The 26,425-nt window shown below is 29.4% G+C and overlaps 1 protein-coding gene across 1 annotated transcript in view; it reads right to left on the reverse strand.

The window, feature by feature from the left end:
• The window catches only part of shn (zinc finger protein schnurri), a 69,953-nt gene extending 52,547 nt beyond the window's left edge, over positions 1 to 17,406 (reverse strand). Inside the window, 1 exon segment of the mRNA XM_087163936.1 lies at positions 16,990 to 17,406. Coding sequence (XP_087020062.1) covers positions 16,990 to 17,026 — 37 coding nt within the window. The 5' untranslated portion in view covers positions 17,027 to 17,406.
• Positions 17,407 to 26,425: the final 9,019 nt, after the last annotated feature.

The raw sequence follows: 26,425 nt of genomic DNA on the forward strand, positions 1-26,425 counted from the left end.
TCATATCAACTATGTATTAGCTAACTTAACTCATATAACTATGTACTTATGCAAATACTTGATCTTACCTAATTCAGGTATGGGGATTTCAAATCTGTAGCTATCCGAACATATGATGTTAAGCTCACGTGTTCGGAAAGCTACAGATAGGGAAAAAGTTTTACAAAAATTAAATTATATAGTGAAACCTGCGCTCAGTAAAAGGAAATTATCAGCTAATTTTCGTTATCTACGAAATGATATAAATCAGCGGATACCAAAGGGTGTTTCCACCATGGAACCCTACATTTCTATGGAAGTATTACAGAAGTTCCGGGAGATAAAACTTCATTTTACCAATTATGATTTTTGAAATTTGTAAATATGTATTTATATCATATCAACTACTTATTAGCTAACTTAACTTATATAACTATGTATTTATGCAAATACTTGATCTTACCTAATTCAGGTATGGGGATTTCAAATCTGTAGCTATCCGAACATATGATGTTAAGCTCACGTGTTCGGAAAGCTACAGATAGGGAAAAAGTTTTACAAAAATTAAATTATATAGTGAAACCTGCGCTCAGTAAAAGGAAATTATCAGCTAATTTTCGTTATCTACGAAATGATATAAATCAGCGGATACCAAAGGGTGTTTCCACCATGGAACCCTACATTTCTATGGAAGTATTACAGAAGTTCCGGGAGATAAAACTTCATTTTACCAATTATGATTTTTGAAATTTGTAAATATGTATTTATATCATATCAACTACTTATTAGCTAACTTAACTTATATAACTATGTATTTATGCAAATACTTGATCTTACCTAATTCAGGTATGGGGATTTCAAATCTGTAGCTATCCGAACATATGATGTTAAGCTCACGTGTTCGGAAAGCTACAGATAGGGAAAAAGTTTTACAAAAATTAAATTATATAGTGAAACCTGCGCTCAGTAAAAGGAAATTATCAGCTAATTTTCGTTATCTACGAAATGATATAAATCAGCGGATACCAAAGGGTGTTTCCACCATGGAACCCTACATTTCTATGGAAGTATTACAGAAGTTCCGGGAGATAAAACTTCATTTTACCAATTATGATTTTTGAAATTTGTAAATATGTATTTATATCATATCAACTACTTATTAGCTAACTTAACTTATATAACTATGTATTTATGCAAATACTTGATCTTACCTAATTCAGGTATGGGGATTTCAAATCTGTAGCTATCCGAACATATGATGTTAAGCTCACGTGTTCGGAAAGCTACAGATAGGGAAAAAGTTTTACAAAAATTAAATTATATAGTGAAACCTGCGCTCAGTAAAAGGAAATTATCAGCTAATTTTCGTTATCTACGAAATGATATAAATCAGCGGTTATCAAAGGGTGTTTCCACCATGGAACCCTACATTTCTATGGAAGTATTACAGAAGTTCCGGGAGATAAAACTTCATTTTATCAATTATGATTTTTGAAATTTGTAAATATGTATTTATATCATATCAACTACTTATTAGCTAACTTAACTTATATAACTATGTATTTATGCAAATACTTGATCATAACTAATTCAGGTATGGGGATTTCAAATCTGTAGCTATCCGAACATATGATGTTAAGCTCACGTGTTCGGAAAGCTACAGATAGGGAAAAAGTTTTACAAAAATTAAATTATATAGTGAAACCTGCGCTCAGTAAAAGGAAATTATCAGCTAATTTTCGTTATCTACGAAATGATATAAATCAGCGGATACCAAAGGGTGTTTCCACCATGGAACCCTACATTTCTATGGAAGTATTACAGAAGTTCCGGGAGATAAAACTTCATTTTATCAATTATGATTTTTGAAATTTGTAAATATGTATTTATATCATATCAACTACTTATTAGCTAACTTAACTTATATAACTATGTATTTATGCAAATACTTGATCATAACTAATTCAGGTATGGGGATTTCAAATCTGTAGCTATCCGAACATATGATGTTAAGCTCACGTGTTCGGAAAGTTACAGATAGGGAAAAAGTTTTACAAAAATTAAATTATATAGTGAAACCTGCGCTCAGTAAAAGGAAATTATCAGCTAATTTTCGTTATCTACGAAATGATATAAATCAGCGGTTATCAAAGGGTGTTTCCACCATGGAACCCTACATTTCTATGGAAGTATTACAGAAGTTCCGGGAGATAAAACTTCATTTTATCAATTATGATTTTTGAAATTTGTAAATATGTATTTATATCATATCAACTACTTATTAGCTAACTTAACTTATATAACTATGTATTTATGCAAATACTTGATCATAACTAATTCAGGTATGGGGATTTCAAATCTGTAGCTATCCGAACATATGTTAAGCTCACGTGCTCGGAAAGCTACAGATAGGGAAAAAATTAAATTATATGGGGAAAACTGTGCTCAGTAAAAGGAATTATCAGCCATTTTACGTCCTGCACTGTTCTAGTTATCTATGAAATGATATAAATCAGCGGTTATCAAAGGGTGTTCCCCCATGAAACCCTAGGTTTCCATGGAAGCGTCACAGAAGTTCCGGGAGATAAAACTTCATTTTACCAATTATGATTTTTGAAATTTGTAACTATGTATTTATATCATATCAACTATGTATCAGCTAACTTAACTCATATAACTATGTATTTATGCAAATACTTGATCTTACCTAATTCAGGTATGGGGATTCTGTAGCTATCCGAACATATGACGTTAAGCTCACGTGTTCGGAAAGCTACAGATTTTTACAAATTGATTTTTTTTTTAGTCTGAATGTATAAATTTTATTTTATTTTATCCGTCGTTGAACAGCCGACCCGATTTTGGGTTTATGTCTACTAATGTTCAACTCCGTACCCTTGTAATTTTAAACCAATCCAGTGGACAAGAAAACTCCTGGATCAGTACCCCCAGAGGTATTGATTTGTTATCGGAACATGAAGAACTTTGAGACTCGACAGATTTAACGTGCATCAGTCACCATTAACTACACGGAGAGTCTTCGGCCTGCGGGGATCGAACCCACGAACTCTTGAACATGGGCCCTGCGTCCTACCAATCAGGCTATCCCGGCCTTATGAATGTATAAATTTATAAAGAACGTATACGTACATGTACATGTGTATGCGCTTGTTTACTACTTTGAAAATAACACTACGAGACAAAAAAAACATATGGCCCTAACGTATTGCATAGTAAATTGAAATGAATTGAAGCCTTCTTCCTACCACGTCTTGCGTAACAAAGAAGTGGAGATGATTAGTATTTATTAGAAAGAATTTTAAAAAATCCTAGTTAGAACTATATTATGAATTACATAAAAACTAGCTTGTAGAGAAAAACCAATTGCAGATTTAAATATCGAAGATCAGTTTAAAATTCTCATGCAACACAAAGAGAGAGAAAAATTTTATCCAGTGTAATCCATTATTTTTATAATTTTTTTATTTTAATGAAATGAATTAAGTTAGAGGCTGGAGTAAGGAAGAAAAAGGAATATATTGAATACACGATAAAAAAAAAAAATAATTAAAAGGCATTTTTTAAAAAATGCCTTGTTACTTCTCACTGAACTTTTTAGTCAAAAATAAATAAATTCAATAATAAAGAAACATGTTTCTCAGATAACCTTTCTCAACTTTAATAACAGTTCACGTTCGTTTTCATTTTAAATTCATAGTTAGACTAGATGTCACTCTAGACCTGTGAATTAGATTGTCAAACATAAAATTTAATTTCAAAACCAGCAATGATTAAACGATGAAAAATTTAGTTTAGTACACAAAACATTTTCTACTAATCATTTTCATAGTAATCATTCTTTAGTTATTATGATCAAATTCCTAATGAACTTTATTTATTTGTGGAGTTAGGGTTAGTTTGAGAGCAACAGATAGAAATTATGGATAGTTTGTAATGCATGGAAAAGGTTATAACGCTAATTCAGAGATTTCATATATGTACGTAAAATACAAATTAATCGAGACACGATACTCATATTTTAAAAGAAATAAATTACAGTGCGAGACCAATTAGACAGTATTAATTATAATCAGACATCTTGAATATTATTTAGTATCGAAAAACGTTCGGGTATACAGACTAATAATAAAATCAAAGACCGTTCTTAAAAGGACGCTATAACGTAAAAGGAACCCTACATTGCTAATACTTTTTCACCCATATAAATAATTTAAAAATTAAAATATGGAGAAAAGTGAGTTCAGGTAGGTAAATCTATAGTAAACCATGAAGTTTCAAATACAAATTTTTTTTACCCTCAAATTATAAAATGCAACGAAAAAGAAGGAAATTACTGCAGGATTACGGAAAGTTATCTTGCGGGAAAGTTATCTTGCAATAATTTATCTGCATTTAGATATATGATATATTTCTGATATTTTGAAATTACTTTAGTAGCATTTGGAAACTTCATCGTTTACTCTAGGTTTACTTGAATTTACTTTTCTCTATTTCATTAAGCCTTAAAATATCAACCATACAGTCATAAACAATTGCCTTAACGTTATAGATAGTAAACAATTACAGACGATTTCCATAACATGCTAAGATTGAAGTTTTCGAAAGCGAAAACATTTAACGTATGGTGGAAAGGCGTGTGTTGCATTTTCGATGTTAAGAGCTTACATACACCATTTAAATTGTATATAAAATAAAGCTCGTTGTGGCGTCAACTTGAGGTGAACCGGGGTTCGATCCCGGCGTTGGCTGGTCGATACGAATTCCGCATCCGGCTTGCACCGACCGAAGTGCTGGCGTGAAATATCCTCAGTGGTAGACGGATCATGGGTTAGAATTCCTTTGCCGTCAGGCTAACCGTGGGAGGTCTTCGTGGTCTTCCTCTCCATGTAACACAAATGTGGGTTAGTTGCATCAAAAAGCCCTCCACGAAGACAAATTTCTCCCAATGCTTGATCCAGGAGTTCCCTTGTCTTCTGGATTGGATTCAAAATTACAAGGCTACGGAGTTGAACATTAGTAGTCTTTAACCCAAAAATTGGGTCGGCTGTTCAACGACGGTTATAAAATATAAAAATAAAACTTCCATTGTTTTCAATATCAATAATATTAAGAGCTTAATAAGCAATGCTCCACGTAATTAAAATTATTATTGAGATTCTCTATTAATATGTTTAATTTTTCTGTTATGCGTCTTTTCATTCATACGGTAATTTACATTAGTTCCCTTAAAGACGTATATACGGTGCTTAATATTAAAGAAGAAGAAAAACGAAACATTTGTCAAAAGTTAAAATAAAAATTTATTTTCTATGTTTTCACCACGGATAATAAAGCTATTTTTGTGAGAATTCAAATTTCTAAAACGAAAGAAAATCTTAAACCATTATTACTTAGTATAGTTGTTGGATATTATCTTACAATACAAAATGAAGAACATGTTTTGGAAACAAAAAGAAAAAGAAACAGTCTGATATAAAAGCAAGAAAAATGTCAAAACAAATCATCAAGTCACATGATTTACAATGGCTATATCTTTTATGAATACATAGTAGACATTCTCTCTCTGAAATACAAGAATGTAAGATATATATTCAGGTATATTTCAAACAAATGCATACAACTAAGTCTCGCAAATAAATTCAAGCAATTCAATTGTTACGGCTTGTATTTATCGGCATGTTTTATTTTATGCTCACGCTTGTTTAATGTTGATTTCCTTTTAGAATTTAGTGTTTAGAACAAAAAAAAAAAATTCTATTAATTTTCATTGTTTTAATAACGTAGACTCATTTAATAGATTTGCAACTATTCAAATAAAAAAAATTATTCAATGAAATTAATAAATTGTTCAGTGAAATTTATTAATTATTTTAACACTTCTTTAAATCAGCGCTCAATCTGAAATTTTATTTATTCGTTAACTAAGGAATTAGAAGTTTTTCTTAATTTTAAATACTTAAATTACAAAGTATTAAATTGAAAAAATAAATTAGTCAGTGAAAAACTAATCTATTATTTTTCGCTGTTTTAATTCAGAGCTCAATTTCGTTAGTTATTAGCAAATTTTCCTCCCAAAAGCAATAATTAAATTATTATTTAATTAAATTACTAAATTATTCAATACAATTCATAAACTTACTTAAATTCAGTGTTACATTTTTAGCAAATTTTTCCAATTAATAAAAAATTTAAACCTACTTTAGCTTTATAGATATTATTCACAACTACTTAAGGGGTCGTAAAATAATATTCTCAAGCTTCATAGATATCATTCACAACTATTTAAGGGGTCGTAATATTCTCAAGCTTTATAGATATTATTCACAACTATTTAAGGGGTCGTAAAATAAGGTTCTCAAGCTTTATAGATATTATTCACAACTATTTAAGGGGTCGTAAAATAATATTCTCAAGCTTTATAGATATTATTCACAACTATTTAAGGAGTCGTAAAATAATATTCTCAAGCTTTATAGATATTATTCACAACTATTTAAGGGGTCGTAAAATAATATTCTCAAGCTTTATAGACATTATTCACAACTATTTAAGGGGTCGTAAAATAATATTCTCAAGCTTTATAGATATTATTCACAACTATTTAAGGGGTCGTAAAATAATATTCTCAAGCTTTATAGATATTATTCACAACTATTTAAGGGGTCGTAAAATAATATTCTCAAGCTTTATAGATATTATTCACAACTATTTAAGGGGTCGTAAAATAATATTCTCAAGCTTTATAGATATTATTCACAACTATTTAAGGGGTCGTAAAATAATATTCTCAATAAAAATATTCTTTGTTGAAATTAAAATGCAATCTATTCTAACAAATAAATTCGAATTTTCCATGGAAGATGTCCTGGCGAATTTATATCATGCCAACTATCGGGAATTTTTAAAATGAATGCAGAATCCTTTCATTATGAGAGTAAAGGGCAAGTGTGAGAAGTGAGGTATTATTGATCAGTGAGCGGAACGGCGAAACCGTAGTAGTGTTGTTTACTAACATACTCCTTTATCCACAGTAGTATCCTCAAATCAATATTATTTTTCCATGGGAAAATTTATATTATAATAAATTGACATCCTAAAAAACTTTATAATAATGACATGATAGTAATTTATTAGAATACGTTCTTTGACAGAAACGCATTTCTGATGATAGTGGTTCTTTATTGAAAAAAAAAAGTCTTGCGCGTTTTTGCTTGTTTATAATTTTTTTCAATAACCGCCGTTGAACAGCCGACCCAATTGTTTTGGGTTTACGACTACTAATATTCAACTCCATAGCTTTGTAATTTTGAACCCAATCCAGAAGACAAAGGAGCTTCTGGATCAAGTATTGGGAGAAATTTGCCTTCGTGGAGGTCCTTTTGATGGAACTAACCCGCATCTGCGCTACATGGAGAGGAAGACCACGAGAACTTCCCACGGTTAGACTGACGGCAAAGGGACTCAAACCCATGATCCGTCTACCACTGAGGATATTTCACGTCTGCACTGTAGTTGGTGCAGCCAGGTGCGGATTCGTACCAGCCATCGCTGGGATTTGAACCCGGTTCACCTCATTGGAAGGCAAACGCTCTACCCCCTGAGCCAAGGCGTCTCATAATTTGAATTTGTAATTAAGAATGACACAGATACTATGCACATTTATAATTGAGAGTGCAATATATAGAGTGAACCCAAGTGGATTATTCTTTCAGACCAATATTTAACGAAATAAACCAGGGCTCGAAAAACCACCCGTCCGCCCGTCCTCGGCGGTCAAAAATTCCTCGCGGACAACGAATTTCTCGAATCCGACGTCCGCGCGGACGGCCATTTTTCCGTTAATGTTGGTGATAAATTTTCAATTTTTGTTATCTTACAAGAGTCTAGCGAATGACTTCTAAAATGACCCTCTAATCTAGAAATACAGCAACATACTGCGCATGGTGGAATTGATGTTTTTTTTTTGTCTGGGAGTACTGCAGCGGTTAAAAGGGACTTTTCAGCAATGAACTTACAAAAAAAAAAAAAAAAAAACATTACGTACTGGTCTTAAACAAGAAGCGTTAAACGCAATTATGAACATCTACCTAAATGGAAAACCCCTTTCAGAGTTTTGTGCAGAAACCTCTGTAAATCATTAGCTTTATTGTGGAACTGGCAAACGTCATATTTGATTCATTTAAAAAACGCAGTACTCTCCGATAAATTGACATTCCAGATAGCTTGACATTTGTCATTTAAATTATTTCATAAAAGAAATAAATTATTTCATAAAAGAAATAAATTATTTTATAAAAGAAATACTGGGTTCCTATTAGTAACCTAGTATTCCTTTTATTACTGTATAATGCAATCCTAGTATATGTAATCCTAGTAACTACTAATTCATTGTGCAATTTATATAAACGTTTGTAATAAATAAGAGAAAATTATATTTTTTTTTATTTAGAAGCGACGGGTTAATTTCAAAGGAGGACGGGTACATTGTTGGACAAGCCGTCCTCGGGGACGGGTAAAAGTTTTGAGTTTTTTCGAGCCCTGAAATAAACTTAAATTTCGTACATGATTCTGTTTATTTTTGAATGCGTGAGTAATTGCAATTCAAGCACATATTACATTCTAAGACCAACATTTAAGTATTATCCTTTATTAAAATAATAATAATCCCAATGGGGTCAAGTAAATGAGTGCATTCAGCATTTTCTGAAACTATGGTATGACTGCCAATTCCTAATATATATAAAAATAATAAAAATGCCAAGTACACAGTGCGTACAGCTTTTTTTTATGTAATTGTCAACCCTCACATTAATTTTTTTAAATAACATTATTAATAATACAAATAATAATTGCTTTGGATATTTTGGAGCAGTCCGAAACGGAGCAGCACTTTTCATTAGCTCTGGAACAATTCGAATCATTTTTCACTAGCTCTGGAACAATTTGAATCATTTTTCATTAGCTCTGGAACAATTTGAATCACTTTTCATTAGCTTTGGAACAATTCGAATCACTTTTCATTAGCTCTTCAGCAATTAGAATCACTTTTTATTAGCTCTGGAACAATTCGAATCACTTTTCATTAACTCTGGAACAATTCGAATCACTTTTCATTGGCTCCGGAACAATTCGAATAGGTTTTCATTAACTCTGGAACAATACAAATTTTGCACTTCTCTTCTGGGACAACAGCTTATACTTTTAGAGCCAATGAGATCAATAATTTTACTCTAACAGCTATCGTAATTTGAAGTTTCTTAATGAATTCTTCATCGATTATTGAATCGATAGTAGAATAATCAATTTCGAAAAGTAATTTTTTGGAGCAATTTTAGTCTTAATCTTGTCCAGTTTAGTAAAGTAGTAAGATAAATTTTAAAAAATAACAATAGTAATGGATTACAACTTGTGGCAATATACGTTATCCACTTAAACAAAAAATTTAATATAAACATATCTTTCTATTTTTTAGCATTCTCTCATTTTTTGAGAGTTTTTTTTACTTCGTGTTTATTTATTTACTTTTTTTTTTTTTTTTTTTGCTGCTAAGATATTTAAACAAACAGTATAAAATTACACAAATTACTACTACAAAAAATATATTAAAAATTTAAATGAACCTACAACATTTCACATAAAACTAGGAGAGCATAAATCCAAAATTAATCCAGAAAATAACCAGCTTTTGTACATTGTCTCATGAATGAAATATCCATTTTTTTTTCACACCCTATGATTGAAATAAAACCTTAGTAGATATCAACTCAACACCAAAAACAAGGACTCAGTTTTACGCAATCAATTTGAAGCGATATATTCTCAATGTAAACACTAGTAAATCCAAAGAGTAAAAAAAAATAGACCTAAGAATTCTGGGAAGAGTATCAACAAATCGGTTATTCATAGTATGAATTGCCGGAAGTTCACTAGAATTTAGATAGCTAATTCGTAGCAAAACATCGTTTATTTTTATAAGACTTCTATGCATGGAAAGCCGATTTCATGAATTTACAAAATAAACATATTTAGATGTAATAAAAATAACGGTAAATTATAAGCTACAGCTGAGCATGCAAATTATTATGGTTAATGTTTAGTTTAAACGCAATTACTTCTTCACGTTTGGATTTTGAATCAACAGTTAGTGATACATTTTTAGTCGAAATATATGCCAGACGGAATACTTGGAATGAAAAAAAGTTAGGAACTACATCTAGAATGAAAAATATCAGAAACAGTATTTCGAATAAAAAAATATTATAATTCGAACGAAATAATTTCATATCAACGATTAAATCTTATTGTTTCGAACGAAATTTAACCAGAAAAAATTTATTACGACGTCAAGAAGATTAATTTTACGTAAAACTACTAAATAAACATAGAACATAACTATTAACATTAACTAGAAAACTCTGGTTTAAAAAAAAAAAAAAAAACAGCAGCCTTAGTGAAAAGAAAAAAAAAAATTCTAAAGCTATGTTCTATTTACAGTTAAGTTGTAGATATACGATGGGGTTATTTCAATCATTTCACATAAATAACCAAATTATTTAATATTAAAAAATGTACACATTATTAACGATCGATTATGTTTAGAGTTTGATTAAGTGAAAACAATTTAATCATCGCCAACAGCCCTTTTAATTAAAGGGTACAGTAGATTTTGTACAGTGTGCCTCGAAAAAGATTAAAACACACTCAAATTTTGTAATTGAAAATATAAATTGTAGAAGTGATCAAAATAAGGTATAATTTAAGATTATATCGATGGAGCTGTCTTACGATTCTCCTTCATAGAGTTAGAAAAAATAAAAATATGCCATTTCACAATTATGATTTTGTGAAAAAGCTGAATTAATGACTGTTCTCTATAACTACTGAGGAGATTTCAATTATTTTTAAAAATATTTTTGGCTATAGCTAAAAAAAAAATCCTTCGTTTCTTCTTTTTACCGGAAGGCGTTCGTAACGCTTAGGTTTCACAGCAAAGGTTTGGTAGAAGTCCGAAATGGAATCAAATTAAATCATAATTTCGGACAACTATTACTAAGCCATTTCGGTAAATCCTAAGTTGTCCGGTTTAACCTTTGATTTACCAAACTTCGAACTAGAACTGTAACATAAATACTAAACAAGATTTTTCAACGTATATCATCCAGAATTGGTCAAAGGATTACGATAACTTCGATAAGGGTGGTTGTTTCATTTTTATATGTAAGAATTCACGAGGAAAAGGTGAATTATTTATGATACATTAATATCTTGCGTGTAATTTATCGTGCGTCATAAGTTGTAACTTTTTTTTAAATGGATTATCAGTATTGTTTCTTTCATATGATAAAGCTAACAAAAACCAAGCGCCACGTTTTTTATCTGAACACTTTTTACATGAATGTTACAAAAAATTGTACTAATTTCCTTTCATCACTTTAATTTAATCTGATGTAACACTAAAGCACTTTCATTGTTATGGCCATGTTTAAATAGCAAACATTAACAGTTATTACAAGGGTTAACAGTCAAATTAACAACTATTAATCATTATAATTAGATTAAAACGTAAGAAACTGTTAGGTAAAAAATTTAAAAATAAAAATAACTTTTAGGGAAATGTAAAATAAAAATAAATAAATAAGAATTCTTTTTAGAATGTCTCTTTAAGAAAAAATACACATAAGTTATAATGTTTTAAGTTCAGGGAAAGTATAAAATATTAGTTTTGAATCACAGTTTGCAAACTGATATATCTATCTTTATAGCTATCTAAATGTAAGAACAGTCTAAACTGGAAATAACAATTACAGTATAACAACTATATAAAGACAAGAAAATCAAACAGTAATAAAACGTTTCGATACCAAGTGTCCTATGTACTTTAAAAGTTTATCACATTACTGTAACTTTTCCGCGTATTTCTAAAACAATGATTATACTGAATGTCACTCTAATAATTATGAAAATCCCCATCCATTATAAACCCAAACAAAAAACAAAGCTTTTCAAAATGAACATTTGAAAACCAAGCCTAACGATCCGAATCATATTGATTTTCTTAACTAAATTAAATCTTCTTTATTTGAGTTTTTATCAACACCTCACTTACAGGTCTGAAATAACAACATGACTAATTAGACAGCTTAACCCCTTCACATATCATTAAACACAAAAGTAATATGTCTAGAAATACTAATTTCACGCCAAAATAATTTTTAAAAAAACGGTAAATAACTACAAACTATATTTCGCAAATATTTGACTATTTTTGCTTGCTTTTTAAAGCATGACATGGGTACTATTAAGTGGTGAATTATATAAGCCTACGAATTATTTAGAAATAGTGGTGAATAAAAATCTACTAAATTGAATTTATTAAACCAAGAATCACAATTGATAAACTACCACTTTAAAATATTTATTTGCTGCCCGGCGCAACGTTGGCACTTCTGTGTTGAAGACGTCCGAGACACGTCAATTATTGTTTTGACATAAGAAACAAATGACGTCTCCCAGACGTCTTCGTATGTCAAGGGATTAAAGCTGGCAATAGCAATGGCACTACAGCTGAGCTATAAAAACAACAACATCGTTCAGCGATTTTGATGCACACATTTGCATGTTTATCAAGCTTGTGCAACTTCGCTGTGGATTTCTAAAACAACGATTTTACTCAATTTCAATCTAATAGAATCGAACTGAATTTCAATCTAATTCAATTCAGACTAGTATATAGGAAATCTCCATCCATTAAAAATCTAAGAACTTAAAATAAATTTTGAAAAACTCACCCCAAAGGCCCGAATCATATCGATTTCCAGACATAAAAAATTTAATATTAAACCTTTTTTAACTCAACTAAAACACCTTTACACAATTTTTTCTCCACACCTGACCAACAGGTCTGGAACAAAACTACAAGCACTAGTGTCAAGTAACAGTAACATGACCAATGGAAAAGACCAGTAAGTGGTTGGAAATACTTTACAAAGAAGACAGCACTGTGATTGGTAAGTCAGGTGATTCATTATAAAACATCTCAAAAATATAGGACTCTTTCTATAGACATGAGGGAGGCAGGTAATTGCACTGCAGGCTATACTGAACAAAGGGATTCTCCCCACTATTCCAAGAACTTTATGGATTAAAGAATCTGCCCTTCTGAAAAGGTATCCACCACTGCCCTATTCAAGAAAGAATGTATTTTGTACATGCAGTCAGAGGCTTGGTTCTTACTTTACTTGACAGACATGGTTCTTAGTTTACTTATAACTTAAAATTTCAAACTTTTATGAGTTAGTAACTATAAATAATAAGGTGAAGTACAAAATGTGTTGTCTTTACTTATCTTTACTAAAAAATAATGTAAGATAGGCTGTTATACTAGCCAATTTATTATCTTTAAAATCAAATTTATATAAAGTTAGATTTATATATAAGGGAATGAAAAAAAAAAGACACTTGCGAAAATCTTTTAAATTTTAAATAGTAACCAAACGCAATTATAATTTAAATATCAACTAAAAACTAAGTGATAATATGTGATTTAAATCAGATTTAATTGGATATCTGTAAGGAACGTTACGCGTGTGTAATCGAACATGATTGGCTTCTGAATTGACAAATGCCAGGACCTACGATGACGTCACTTGCAGGTATCCGATTTGTAGCATGAAAAATACTTAAAATAAATTTTATAAATTTGAATTCAACTTCCGTTTAATCCTTTGAACAATTTATCTTCATAATATTAAGTTTTATTATTTAATATATTAATATTTAATATATTATCATTTAATATTTAATTTATTTAGTATTTAAAAGATATCGAATTTTTATAATAAATTCTTCTTTAATTTCAAATTTTTAAAAAACTTGTAAGCAATTTATAGAAAATATGCACTCTAGCATTGCATTTAAGGCAAATCGATAAGATCTAAATAATAACTTCCTGATTTTAAATTTAAGATACTTTAAGATACCTTTTTTACCATTAATATTTCACATTTTAACTAATTTTAATACCTTCGACTTGTTCTGTTTTAAACCTGCTTCGCTTTCATCTCTTTTTCAAAAACTATCTATTTTTCCTAAATGTGGTACTCCCCAGAACGACTTTAAAAAATCATTTATTTTAATTTTAATATTTATTAGCTTATAAAAAATTTTAAAAAAATTTATTTTGGAAAAGTTTCTCAGAGTGAAACCAATTTTTATTAGATTGCAATGCAAATAAAATTATATTCTTTACATTAATGCCTCTTTAAAAAGTTAATTAAGAATAGTAACTTGCATAACGATTTCTATCGTTTATGCCATATTTGCTCTTTGTATACTAATTGATTTATCTTTTATTAAAAAAAATATTCTTTTTTTTTATTTATTAACTCTTTAGTAAGAGTTTTTAGCATTTTAAGACTGACTGTTGAAACTTAATCCTCCTTAATATGTTTAAAATTACTATAGTGTTATAAATTATAATAGAGGTTACAATCTGTAAAAATAATCAAAGTATTTAATCAAAAAATTGCACAAATTCTTTAAATTTCAGAATTACACAAATATTAAACACATAATCTTACAATACTATTAAGTATAGACTTTTTATGGATTTAAACGCTGCAGTCTCCTAATTTTAAAGTACACAAAAAATAATATATATTACTTATTATAGGTTATAAGTTTAAACTTCTAATCTTGAATAAAGTAAAACAAAGACTCATTAAAGATAACAAATATTATACAGCAGCGTTGTAAGTTGCGCAAAATTTTAAAACTGGATTTTACAGATTGCTTTAAACAATTTCGAAAGAAATGAAACAATTGTTTTTCCATTATTATCATAATGAATATCATTCTTTAAAATAATTTTAAATTGTTATAAAACGTTTTTAAAAATTCAAATTGAATTTTAAAGAAGAAAAAAAACTAATAAAAAAACCTCCATCAAAAACAAAATTCTTTTCTATGTCTCCAATCATATTTTTTTTTTTTTTTTCCTTATCAGAAAATCATCATCATCACTATAAAACAACTGTTTTATAAATTAAAAATTTAACTATGAAAAAACGCAAAAATGATGCCTATCCCTACCCTATATATGAAGTAAATAAAAAAAAAGAGAGTACAGAGTTAAAAAAAAAAAAAACACAACATAGTAAAGGTGAAAGCGAAAAGGAATAGTTTTTAATGACCACTGAGCAGAGTGAGCAAGTGAGTTCGTCCCATTCAATGGATGGTAGGTGGAAAGAGGAAGTAGCCGTGGGGAAAATCGGGAGTCAAGGTCAAGTTAGAATAAGAAGCAGGTGAATACGGTAGGGGGTATTCCCAAAGCAGAAAAACGAGCTCTGGAATTCCTGGGATTAAATCATGCTGTTTTATTTATTTATTCTTTTTTTTTAAAGCTTTTACCAGGTGTCGTTCTATTCAGATATCAGCCGCCATCTTTTTCCTTAATCAATCTACGTTTTTTTTTATTTATTATTCCTGTTGTTTACAGCGATTGTTTGGAAACGAAAAATAAATTAAATTCCACAAGGTCGCAAACGATAATTTTGAAGCATCAAGAGTAAATTAATCATCATAATTCATATCAAAAGGCGGAAGTTTTTTTATTTTATTTTAATAATTGCGTAACTAGTACTTGCTGCTTATTAAATCAAATAACATTGAATCCAAATTATAAATCCCCACGTTACCATAATTTAAAAATTAAATAAAAAGTTATTAAAATTACAATTCTGAATTCCAACGTCCTTAGCAAAAATAAATAATTAATAAATCTAAGCAGTTTTAAAAACATTTTTAAATCATCAGATTTATGCATCGTAACTCTAAACTCCAACGTCCTAAAATAAATAAAATATTTATAAAACCAAACAGTTTTTATATCAGACAAAAGTCATTTTACATCTATCGTCCGTATAAACTTGTATCAGGAAGGGAAAAAAAGAATTAAGCATTCATGACGTCAACTATTTGATATCATAAACAAGGGGATAAATAAATATTTCTGAAGCACGCATTTTATCCATATCTCATGGTTATGAAAAATTAAAAAGATAACAAAAAAAGTTACAAAAGTGAAAGAATTCAAAAGTGATAAAAACAAGATTGTTTAGAAGTAATATTGAAAAAATAGGTAAAACTTCAATTTACGGAAGCAAAACATCTTAAAACCAAATTAGTTAATATCTAGGAATAATTAAAACTGACAAGTGTAGATTAATTATTATTTTTCAGCACAACAAAAATATTTTTAGCAATTCTATATATATCACTTAAAATTACAATTTTCCAAAAGAAATTTTTTTTGTTCAAGCAAAATATCTCAGATGACTTGAAAATTTATCATTTTAAACAAAAAAGATAAAATTTTTAATAATGGATTTGGGGATGATAAAAATGAGAGCAATATAAATTTGTAATTGAAAATATTATAAAACAATTCATATTAGAAATCATTATTGTGAAATTTACAGCTGAAATTTGTTTAAACGATTCGGAAAAAATCGTCTGATAAGAGAAATTATAGAACACCTAATTTTTGTTTATCACTATGGAAAAATATATCTTTTCACAATTCTAAAATCCAACATTTAAAATTTTTTTAACAATGCAACAAACTTAATTTTTTTTTGTTCATTGTTTATTTCATTTGATTATTATAGCAGACGAGTCCATCAGCCGTAAATTAATTTCTCAGACGATTATAAAACACCTAATACAACCAATTATAGAACACCTAATTTTTGCTTATCACTATGGAAAAATGTCTTTTTACAATTCTAAAATCTAACATTTAAAATTTTTTTTAACAATGCAAAAAACTTTGAAAAAAAAAATTTTTTTTGTTCATTGTTTATTTCATTTGATTATTATAGCAGACGATTCCATCAGCGGTAAATTAATTTCTCAGACGATTATAACCGTACAGCCACAGAGCAACTAAGCATGCAATGTTATTCAAAGGAGAGGGACTACGGTACTCACCTCTCTCTTTGCTATAACCTTGTTTTCTACGTGGCATAGTCACCGATGCTGAGAGAAATTCCGACGGTCTCTCCCCTGTTTTTCAACCCAGTTCGCAGATCCAGCAGGGAAAAGCCCTCGGCTGGCGACTCGCACAACCAAACATTTGGAATCTACCAAGTAATCGATCACATCTCACATAAACAAACTCATCGATTCTTTTAGCTAAGTAACAGATAACAAAAACATTGGGGCAGTTGAAAGTAACATACAAATCACATTAAAGTTCAAAATAATACACAGCCCATCCTCATATCTTGCTCGGATACCCCGTCTACGACGAACTGTGTACAACCTTGAGCACTCTCGCTGACGTCATGGAACACCCGCCAAATCGCAAACGAGGTTGAAGGATATCCCTCGCCGCCATGTTGTCAGGTGATAAAAATGATTTCCACCGTTTTTGGCACGTTATCGCTCTTGGGCAATCATATTAAAAAGAAGTAATTCTATCTGGTTATTATTGATTATTATACGACAAAAAAAATTTTGAGATGAAGTCAATAAAAAAGCAATTTATTTCGTAATTATCAGTTTGAAATAAAGTTTTATACTATGCTTTTTGGAGATATAAGAATACGAAATTATTATTATAATGTTGGTGAGGTTAGATAAAGATATTGTAAAATCATTTATCATTTCGGAAACATTTTATTGATCAGTATGAAATTTCTCTTTATTTCATAGTTTCTTTTCTTAAAAAAAAGAAAAAGAACTGTTCAATACTTAATTAGAATAAGAATTTAAAGTTTGTAATTATGAAAAACCAATTTAATGATAAATCTGAACAGCTATCTATTGCGCTATCGTTTTAATTGTAAACTACTTGTTCCAGGATAGATTTTTTTTTTTTTATCAAATTAAGATAATTTTATTTTATCTGTTCTAATTTAGAACCTAAAAAAGTCATTGTTGTGAGTAATAACATTTAAATTGGAACGAAAAAAAAACGTACTTTTATTTGTACAGACGAATGAATAGAAATATTATTATAAGTCGTAAATATCTCTCATAAAATAAGTTTATTTGACAACTTATTTTTTAAGTAAAAGAAGAAAAAAAAGAGGGAATATATGTGATACATCTTTTGAAAACTTATTTCTAAACATTAAAAAAAAAGTTTCTTGAACAAGGAAGCTACGAGTTACAATTTAATGTTATTTTGAACCCTTGGAGTTAGTTTCATGAATAAACTTATAATCCCATGTTTTACATAAATGGAATCTTCGCAAAAATAATTGAAATTTAGTACGCTGTACTACATATCATCCTGATCAAAAGTCTCAAACATGAAGATCATATTTAATTAAATTGTCGAAAACTTTTTAGATTATCTTAAATCTAATAATAATTCATTCCAGCGTACGCGGGGCCCTAGGCCATTCCAATTTTTGGGCCCCATAGATTAAATTTTTTTTCGTATATTTTTTATTTATTCAAATATTAAAGTATTTATAGATCTTTTCATTTAAGAAAGCATATTTAAAATTAAAATAAATAATAATAAATAAATAATAAATTAAATTTTACTTTATTTTATTAAATTAGAACTAAAAAATAATCATAAAATTTTGAAAAATCATTGTTTTTCTTAATTTTTCTTAATTTACTTTCAAAAAATCCATTTTAAGGGGGCCCCTAATCATGGGGGGCCCCAGGCCATGGCCTAGTCTGGCCTAACGGGTAATCCAGCCCTGATTCATTCACATTATTCTGTTTTTGATTTAAACTTCTTATATTACTCTTTTTTTTTTCTTCCTTCGAATGAAAACAAGAAAATGAGAGAGAACAAACTAAGGTTCTCACTACAACAAACTAATTGTACACAAACGGTCGAATTGAAATGAGAAAATAAAATTTGATTAAAGTACTTAACTTCTTGGTGCTAAATTTAAATGTTTTAAAAACTCGATAGTTGTGCATTTTAACTCTAATGTAGATATGTATTATTTATACTTTTTTTTATAAAAATTGAAAGCAATTGGTTTGTATGTGTGCGTCAAAATATAGGAGATACGTTTACATCCCAATTGTGAATTTATTTTATCTGTATTTTAGTATGATAATTTAATACATCAAGGGGTGTTTGGGGACATTTATGTGGAATAAAGAGCGAGAAATGAAAGCATTCATCTTAAGAAAATACAAAACCATTTTTGAATCAATTATTAGCAACCAAACACAACTCAAATTTGTGTAACCAAATATCTTGAGCTATCAGACCATCGAGCTAACTGTGGGTGGTTTTCGTCTCCATAGAGCTCAAATGCAGTTAAATTCAGCAAGAAGGCGAATTTGCCCCAATGCTTGATCCAGGAATTCTCTTGTCTTTTGGATCAGGTTCAAAATTACTTGTCTATAGAATAGAACATTATTTGCCGTATAACTGGAAAGAATCGGCTGCGATTTAACGCTGGTGACAATGTCAAAAAATAAAATCTAATACGAATTGTTTTTATTACAAAAAAATATTTTAATAGAATTGTTTTTTTCCTTTTTAAGAAAAAATAAATAACATTTTGTTAGAAATTTTAAAGCAAAAAATAAAGATTTTACCATTGAATAATTTTTGTTAATTCATACCGAAAATTCAATTCAAAATATAGATTTAGATTTTTATAGATATGCGGAGGTTAATGACTATTTTTAATGCAACCCTTAGAACCCTCGTCAAAAATTTAGTGCACACATATTTGGGGTCGCTATTTAATATCTTAGAAGGAAAAAAAAACACCTACTTAAACCTTTCACTACATACTAAACGATTCACTACAGAGGAAAGCGAGACTAAAAACGTCAAAGCCTGTTTAGAGAATATGGAGATAAGCTGAAAGTAGAATATTGGTAATACTTCAAGTTTCAACAGATATTTAAATTGACTTCTCGCTTCCTTATTAGTGATTCCATAGATTTTTATCATTTTTTTTTTGTTTGTTCCTCCCTTAAATATCCATTTATGACACCAATAACACTCAAAGCAAATCTAACCTTTTTGTATTATTTACAGTACGACATGTAATGGTTCTCAACTTTAAAATAGTTCGCATGGAGTTTCTTATAATTTTGTTAAAAGAGAAGGTAAACTAATACGGATACTATTTATGAGAATAGCAGTAATTACGAAGAATTTCATCAGAAAGAACATAGAAATCCTTTAAATTTATATTATGAATGATTCACCATACGTATTTGAGGAGAAATTTTTTTTCTCGCGAATTTAAGTTCAATCCCAAGCTATTTTTAATCCATTTCATTTTTAAACGTTTTTAGTACTAAAAACTGTACTACATTTTTAGGTTATATGCTATCGATAGTACTTGTAGCTTAGGTACCTTAAGCTAAATGTAAGAAGTGGAATGCTTACATATATTATATATATATATTTATTTGACTGTGATGAAGTAAAATTACTGTCTTATAATACTTGGTTACATGGTGACCTAAATTAGACAGGCGATCTTTAAGAATTTACAGCGGATTATAAGGTGGAAAAATTTTTTCGAAGGAATAAATATTTTCTGTCAGAGTTTATAATTAAAGATGTTCAGCTTATAGATAGATGGTGCTGCAAATTGTAAACTTATAAATCAAAGAAAAAAAATTTAAAATCAGAGCACAATTTTTCGAAATCATTCAGTGATTAAAAATAGTACAGTTGAACTCGTTTATAACGAGTAGAAAGGGACCGTAGCATGTACTCGTTAAATCCGAGTGCTCGTAATAAACGGGTCCTTAAGGCAGACGTGCAACCAGAAGAGGGGGGGGGGGCTTGGGAGGTCAAATGATTGAGTTGACTTAAAATTTAATTAATACTTACTTACTTTAATTACATTAATTAATTTAATTAAATATTTATCTTAATTTAGTGACAACTAACCCCTCCCCCCAAACCAGCAAAAAATTTCTAGTTGCGCTACAGTCTTAAAGGAAAGGAAATATAAACGGAAAGAAAAATAAAGGAAAAGATTCTTACCAAAACATTTATTTTTTTCATTAATCTACATATTTAAAATAGTTTGTCAGCTTACTTTTAACTCGCGCATTTCATATCATTTTGAAAAAAAGATAAGACAGAAAGACTAGAAAGATGAGAAAAAAGATTGCCAGACAGAAAAATATTGCTCGTTAAAACCGGATCTTGCTCGTTAAAAGCGACTTCTGTTCCATAGACTTAACATTGATCCAACCAAATATTCTCGTTTCCCTCGTTAAATCCGAGTTCTCGTTAAATCCGAGCTCGTTATAAACGAGTTCGACTATATTCCGATATTTTCGAAAAGACCAACATCAGTCACAATCACAAAGCGTAATTACAAGTCAAAACTTGCAGACTTTCAGTGAAATCCGTATGAAAAATTTTTGAACTAAGTTCAGAAACTCTGTGAAGAAAAAATTATGCCTTGTCACATAATTGTTTAATTTTTTTTTTATCTTAAACATTTTCCTGTTATGACTTTTTTTAAAAACTGTCAGTCTAATCTTGGACAATCTGTATACTGAACAAGCTTTATATTTAATGACAAAAGATCGCGAAATTTAGCGACCAAATGCGTTAAGTAGCAGTTCCGAAACTTTTTTAAAAAAGTTTTAATAAAAACTTTTTATCGTTTAGTTATAAGAGTTCGTAACTGGAAGAAGAAAAAAAATCATTTTAGTGCGATTTGTTTTTTCTTAACAGCGAAGAATTCGGAAAAATGTCAATATAAAAAATTTATTTACTCCAAAATGTATTCGAAATTTAAACAAAGTGAGACGTGATGCTCATTTTCAGACATAAAAGATCGCGACTGCGAAACGATCACAATTATCCTGCAAAAAGTTTTCGCTAAACTGAATTACGTGACATTTTTAATAACAAATATAACTTCAACTTTGATATAAAATAACTAATTGAGTAAAGAAGAAAAACATGAATAAAGAATAAACGTAAGTACAGAAATGGACATACTATAATTCCGGTTCTATAAACAAGAATCTTCCTAAACAAGAACACTGAAAATTGGCAAAACATGTTTGCCGTTTCAACACTGAGAAAGTTTATTTTATCAGAATTCACTTGCTAAAAAAATCTGACTCGTTCCTTAAAGGAGCTCATAAAAAAATTATGCCTTTCCTATTGTCTTTAAGAAAACTAGTTCTATTATTCTTCCGACATGCAAGCTATAAAGAGAAAGAAATATTTTTAAAATAGTAACTTAACAAAACCTTGAAAGAAAAAAAAGCTATACTCGCATTAGTATAAAAATCTACCACGTACCCTCAATTAAAATTTTATATTAGGTGCATTTTTACTAGAAAAAAGTTCAGAAATGAATTTTGGTGTAGTTGTTTAGAAGTGTGTAACAGTTGGTAATTTCTATAAACTGAGCATATGGCATTCTAAAAACTTAGAGAGCTAAGCCTACTCTGGAAAATTACTAGAGTGGATGGCATTCTAAAAACTTAGAGAGCTAAGCCTACTCTGGAAAATTACTAGAGTGGATCGAGTTAACCCCCATTGAGTAGGCGCCTTCGGGAATTGTAAATCCTAAAACCTATCCAGCGGTTCCCGAATGGTGTTCCAAGGATTCCATGGAAGGGTAAAATGGGTTCCGAAGGTTAGAACTTTTTTCACCTCCCAGAAATGATTTTTGAAACCTTTTATGTATTTAGATCTAATTAATAATCTCTTAGTTATTTATTATTTCAGTTGTCTTCATGGAATTTTTTAAAGTGAAAACGCCAATAAAAAGAAATTTTTTTTATTTTTCTAATAACAATATTTTAAACGTATGAAAGACGTATATAATTGTTTCTGAATTTAAAAATTTAGAATTGATTCTAATAACAATTTTATAAAAGGAGTCTGCATTTATGAAAAATTGCGTTGACATTTCTCATCGCGCTTTTCAAATCATAATAAAGCAACTAAATTCGTTAATAAAGAAATATGTCTCCCTAGTAACCATTTTCAACGTTTGAAACTGTTCTTCTTTTAACTTTCATTCGCTTATGTATATATCCCAAAATCTAGTTTAAAACTAAATTAGACACCGCTCCAGAAGTTGTGAATTCAACTGTCGAATATAAGACTCAATTGAAGATAAATTATGAAAAAAAAATTATTCCTCTTTTTAAATATTTTCAAAATAAATTAGCTCTTTATTGGTTACGAGGTAATAAATCAATCACAATTGCTCTAATTTACTTTATTATTTTTCACGATTTTTACGTTTTAACTTATTTGATCAGATACAGAACTATTTGGTCAAGACCTAAAAATTTTAACAATAAGTTGCGTCAGAAAACTTGAAATTCCTGACTTTTTACATTCATTAAATTCTGACACAATTTATCACTGAAACTTTTGCATAGCCTAACCGGAGAAACGCAATTCAAATACTCTTTAAAACAACTTTCATACTTCTGTGGCGTAACTACCACTACGATTATGAAACATCAATTCACTGGTATATAACACATGCTAACTTGTTTCAATCAGGAGGAACCTTTAGATAGATGAAGGTTGGCAGAGTCAATAAATCCGCCCCCCCACACACACTTAAATGGTAAATATGCACTTTTACTGATAAATTTGATCAGCGAGAATGTGTATCTTACTATCATATGTTTGAAACGGGAAATCATACTATTTTCCATAGATAACAGGTTTATTGTGAGACTATGATTAGTCAGAATTCTTTTCTTCTAGAACTTTCTTTTTCTGAGAACTGCAACTGTTGAACAAGACATTGCAAAAACAGTTCCGAGATGGCGCCACGCTTGATCTACAAAATAGAAAGCTGCATCAAAATGGCTTCTTCAGCACTAAAACCGACGGAAAACATAAAATTTGCATTTACATAGTGACCCATAACCACTTTTGAATTTTTGGAAGACAAAGAGCAGATCAAAATACAAAAATTTTTGCAATTAAATAGTCCTCTAAAAATGTATTTCGTTATTTAATCAAGCAGGAAGAGTTAAAGTTGCTAAAAGTTAAAGAGAGGGGACATTTTTAACCCGTTTTTTTATTAAACATTTTTGAAACTTGTCGTTAAATTGAGATTAAATTTATAATCCGTTATTTATTTAAAATATTTGTTGCCTTTTTTAAATAATCTCTAATATATATAATTCTCTTACGTGGCTCCCAAATTTTGGCTGTATTTCTTTTCCGCTGGTGGCAACAGTTTTCATTTTTAAAGAAGTACTTTGTACAACTAAATAAGATTCTTTTCACAACACTTAAATATTTACTTTATTTTCTTAATATATACGGAGAACAGTCGGCAAAGAATTCTGCTAAGTTAAAAAACATTTCGCTAAAAAAAGAACGAATTCTAAAATAAATAAAAATAAACAACTTAAAAAATAAAAATGCTGTTGCCAGCCACAGAATTTTTTGAAAGTTAACTTAGCAACATAAATCAAAATGACATAGAAGCGCAACTAGATCAAAATTATGATACCTGAGCGCTTGACGTAACAAATCCTTCAATTCTATAAGTGTTGTATCGCCAAATGCCCAGATTAACAATTGTGTTTTTAAAGAAATTCTATAAAAAGTTTTATATAAAAAAAACTTCTATCCATCTACTTCTACAACTGCTTCTTGAAGAACTTGGCTCAGTGATTAAAAATATTGTTTTAATTTTAAAGTTCTAACTTTACTTCTACTAACATTATTGCTATGGCCCTCTTTCATTACATTTTACAGCTTCATGTTAAATTTGAGGACTTTAAGTTGTTTTGTGGTTGAATACTGACATTTAGAAATGTGTACATTAAAAAAAATATTATTTAGAGGTTAAGAGTTGCCTCAGAAAAATTTGAATTGTTGACACTGAATTTAATAATGGAAACAATCGTTTTTGTGAAAAATTGAATTGTATTGCTGACATCAAAACTAAAAATATTGTGTTTCAACTTAACAATACTACCTTAATTTTGCTGACATTTTGAACAAAATTAAGGTTTAGAATTGCCTCGGAGAAATTTGAATTGTTAACAATGACTAAAACAAAAAGTTTTATTTTAACTGACAAATACTATATTATAATTTTAACTTTTTCTATGACTATACTCATTTTCTTACTCTTTTCTTTGTTTTATATTTTTGTGATGAAATAAAAAACTTATAATTGTTCTGCCTCTGAACACTGATGAAAACACAAAATTATGGGCTTCATCAACAATCAAAAATATATACATTTATTTTACAAATTCCATATTATTAGGGTGGCGCCCTTCAAAGAATTAAAAATACAAAATTATCTGCATCGAAGCCGTTTCTTTATATCCGGCGTTCAGTGGCAGACTACTATTTCATATTGTTTTACAACACATGGCTTTAGCCCTCTGGTGGGAAAGACTTTAAAACAAAACTTACAACAGTTACTTTTCTCAACAACTGAAATTTAGAATAGTGTGATTAAACAAAATATGTGAACTGTTTGCAATTTCAAATTAATATTGAAATGTACAGGTTTAGAATTTTCTACAGTGAAAAGTTTTCATAACTTCAGTATTCAAAAAAGTACACAAAAGCTAGACGTTAAGAACGTATCCAATGAGCGAGCATTGCATTGCGAAGCGATCCGAAATGAACTGCGAAAGCAGTTCCGGGGGTTGGCGAGCGCCAGCGAGCAGGGGGCAAAGCCTCCTTGTTTTAAATAAAGTGCTAATGAAAAAGAAATTGCAATATATATTGTATGTACGGAATATTTCTAGTAGCAATTCGAATAAATTCTGAAAAAGACATGGATTTCTAAGAAAAAAAATAACTCATCATGTTTTCAAATCTCCCTGCTTCCTCTTCGTTGGAACTTCTCTTCATGGGAAAATCGCTACATTTTAACTTGGAATTTAATTGTAGTAATCTAATTTTAGGATAAAATTCAAATAAAAGATGTAAAACAAAATTTACGTTTTTAAATTTAATCAAATGACGACTGTATTCTATAAAATTCATAGTAAAGTATTCTTTAGGAATCAGTTGTATTCAAAACTGTTGACCCCGAAACTCTTCGAAGAAAAATATTCGTACCACAAATAAAAAATTTTTCTCCAAAATATGACATTTTTCCCTGTGCAATCTCTGTTATATTTATAATTCTTCAAAATCAATATTCTTAAAAAAAGAAACATTCTTTCAAAAAATGAATTTAAAATAAGGAGATTTTAATGTCTTGGGTGATAAATGCCCTTCTCCTGCTCCCCCATGCCAGCAAAAATAAGCCATTTGGTTCTGTTCTAGCACTGTGAATTCAGCTGTTGAAAATAAACCTAATTTAAGATTATAGGTGATAAAACGATGGAAAAAAATTGGTTTTAACCTTCTAAATATTTTCAAAATGAAGTAGTATTTTATTGGTTAATGCATTCACAATTGTCTATACATTTAACTTTATTTTTA

This window comes from Parasteatoda tepidariorum, chromosome 5 (genome assembly GCF_982258835.1).
Source record: "Parasteatoda tepidariorum strain Cologne lab strain chromosome 5, Ptep-v5.0, whole genome shotgun sequence".
In the NCBI taxonomy this organism is placed as follows: Eukaryota; Metazoa; Arthropoda; class Arachnida; order Araneae; family Theridiidae; genus Parasteatoda; species Parasteatoda tepidariorum.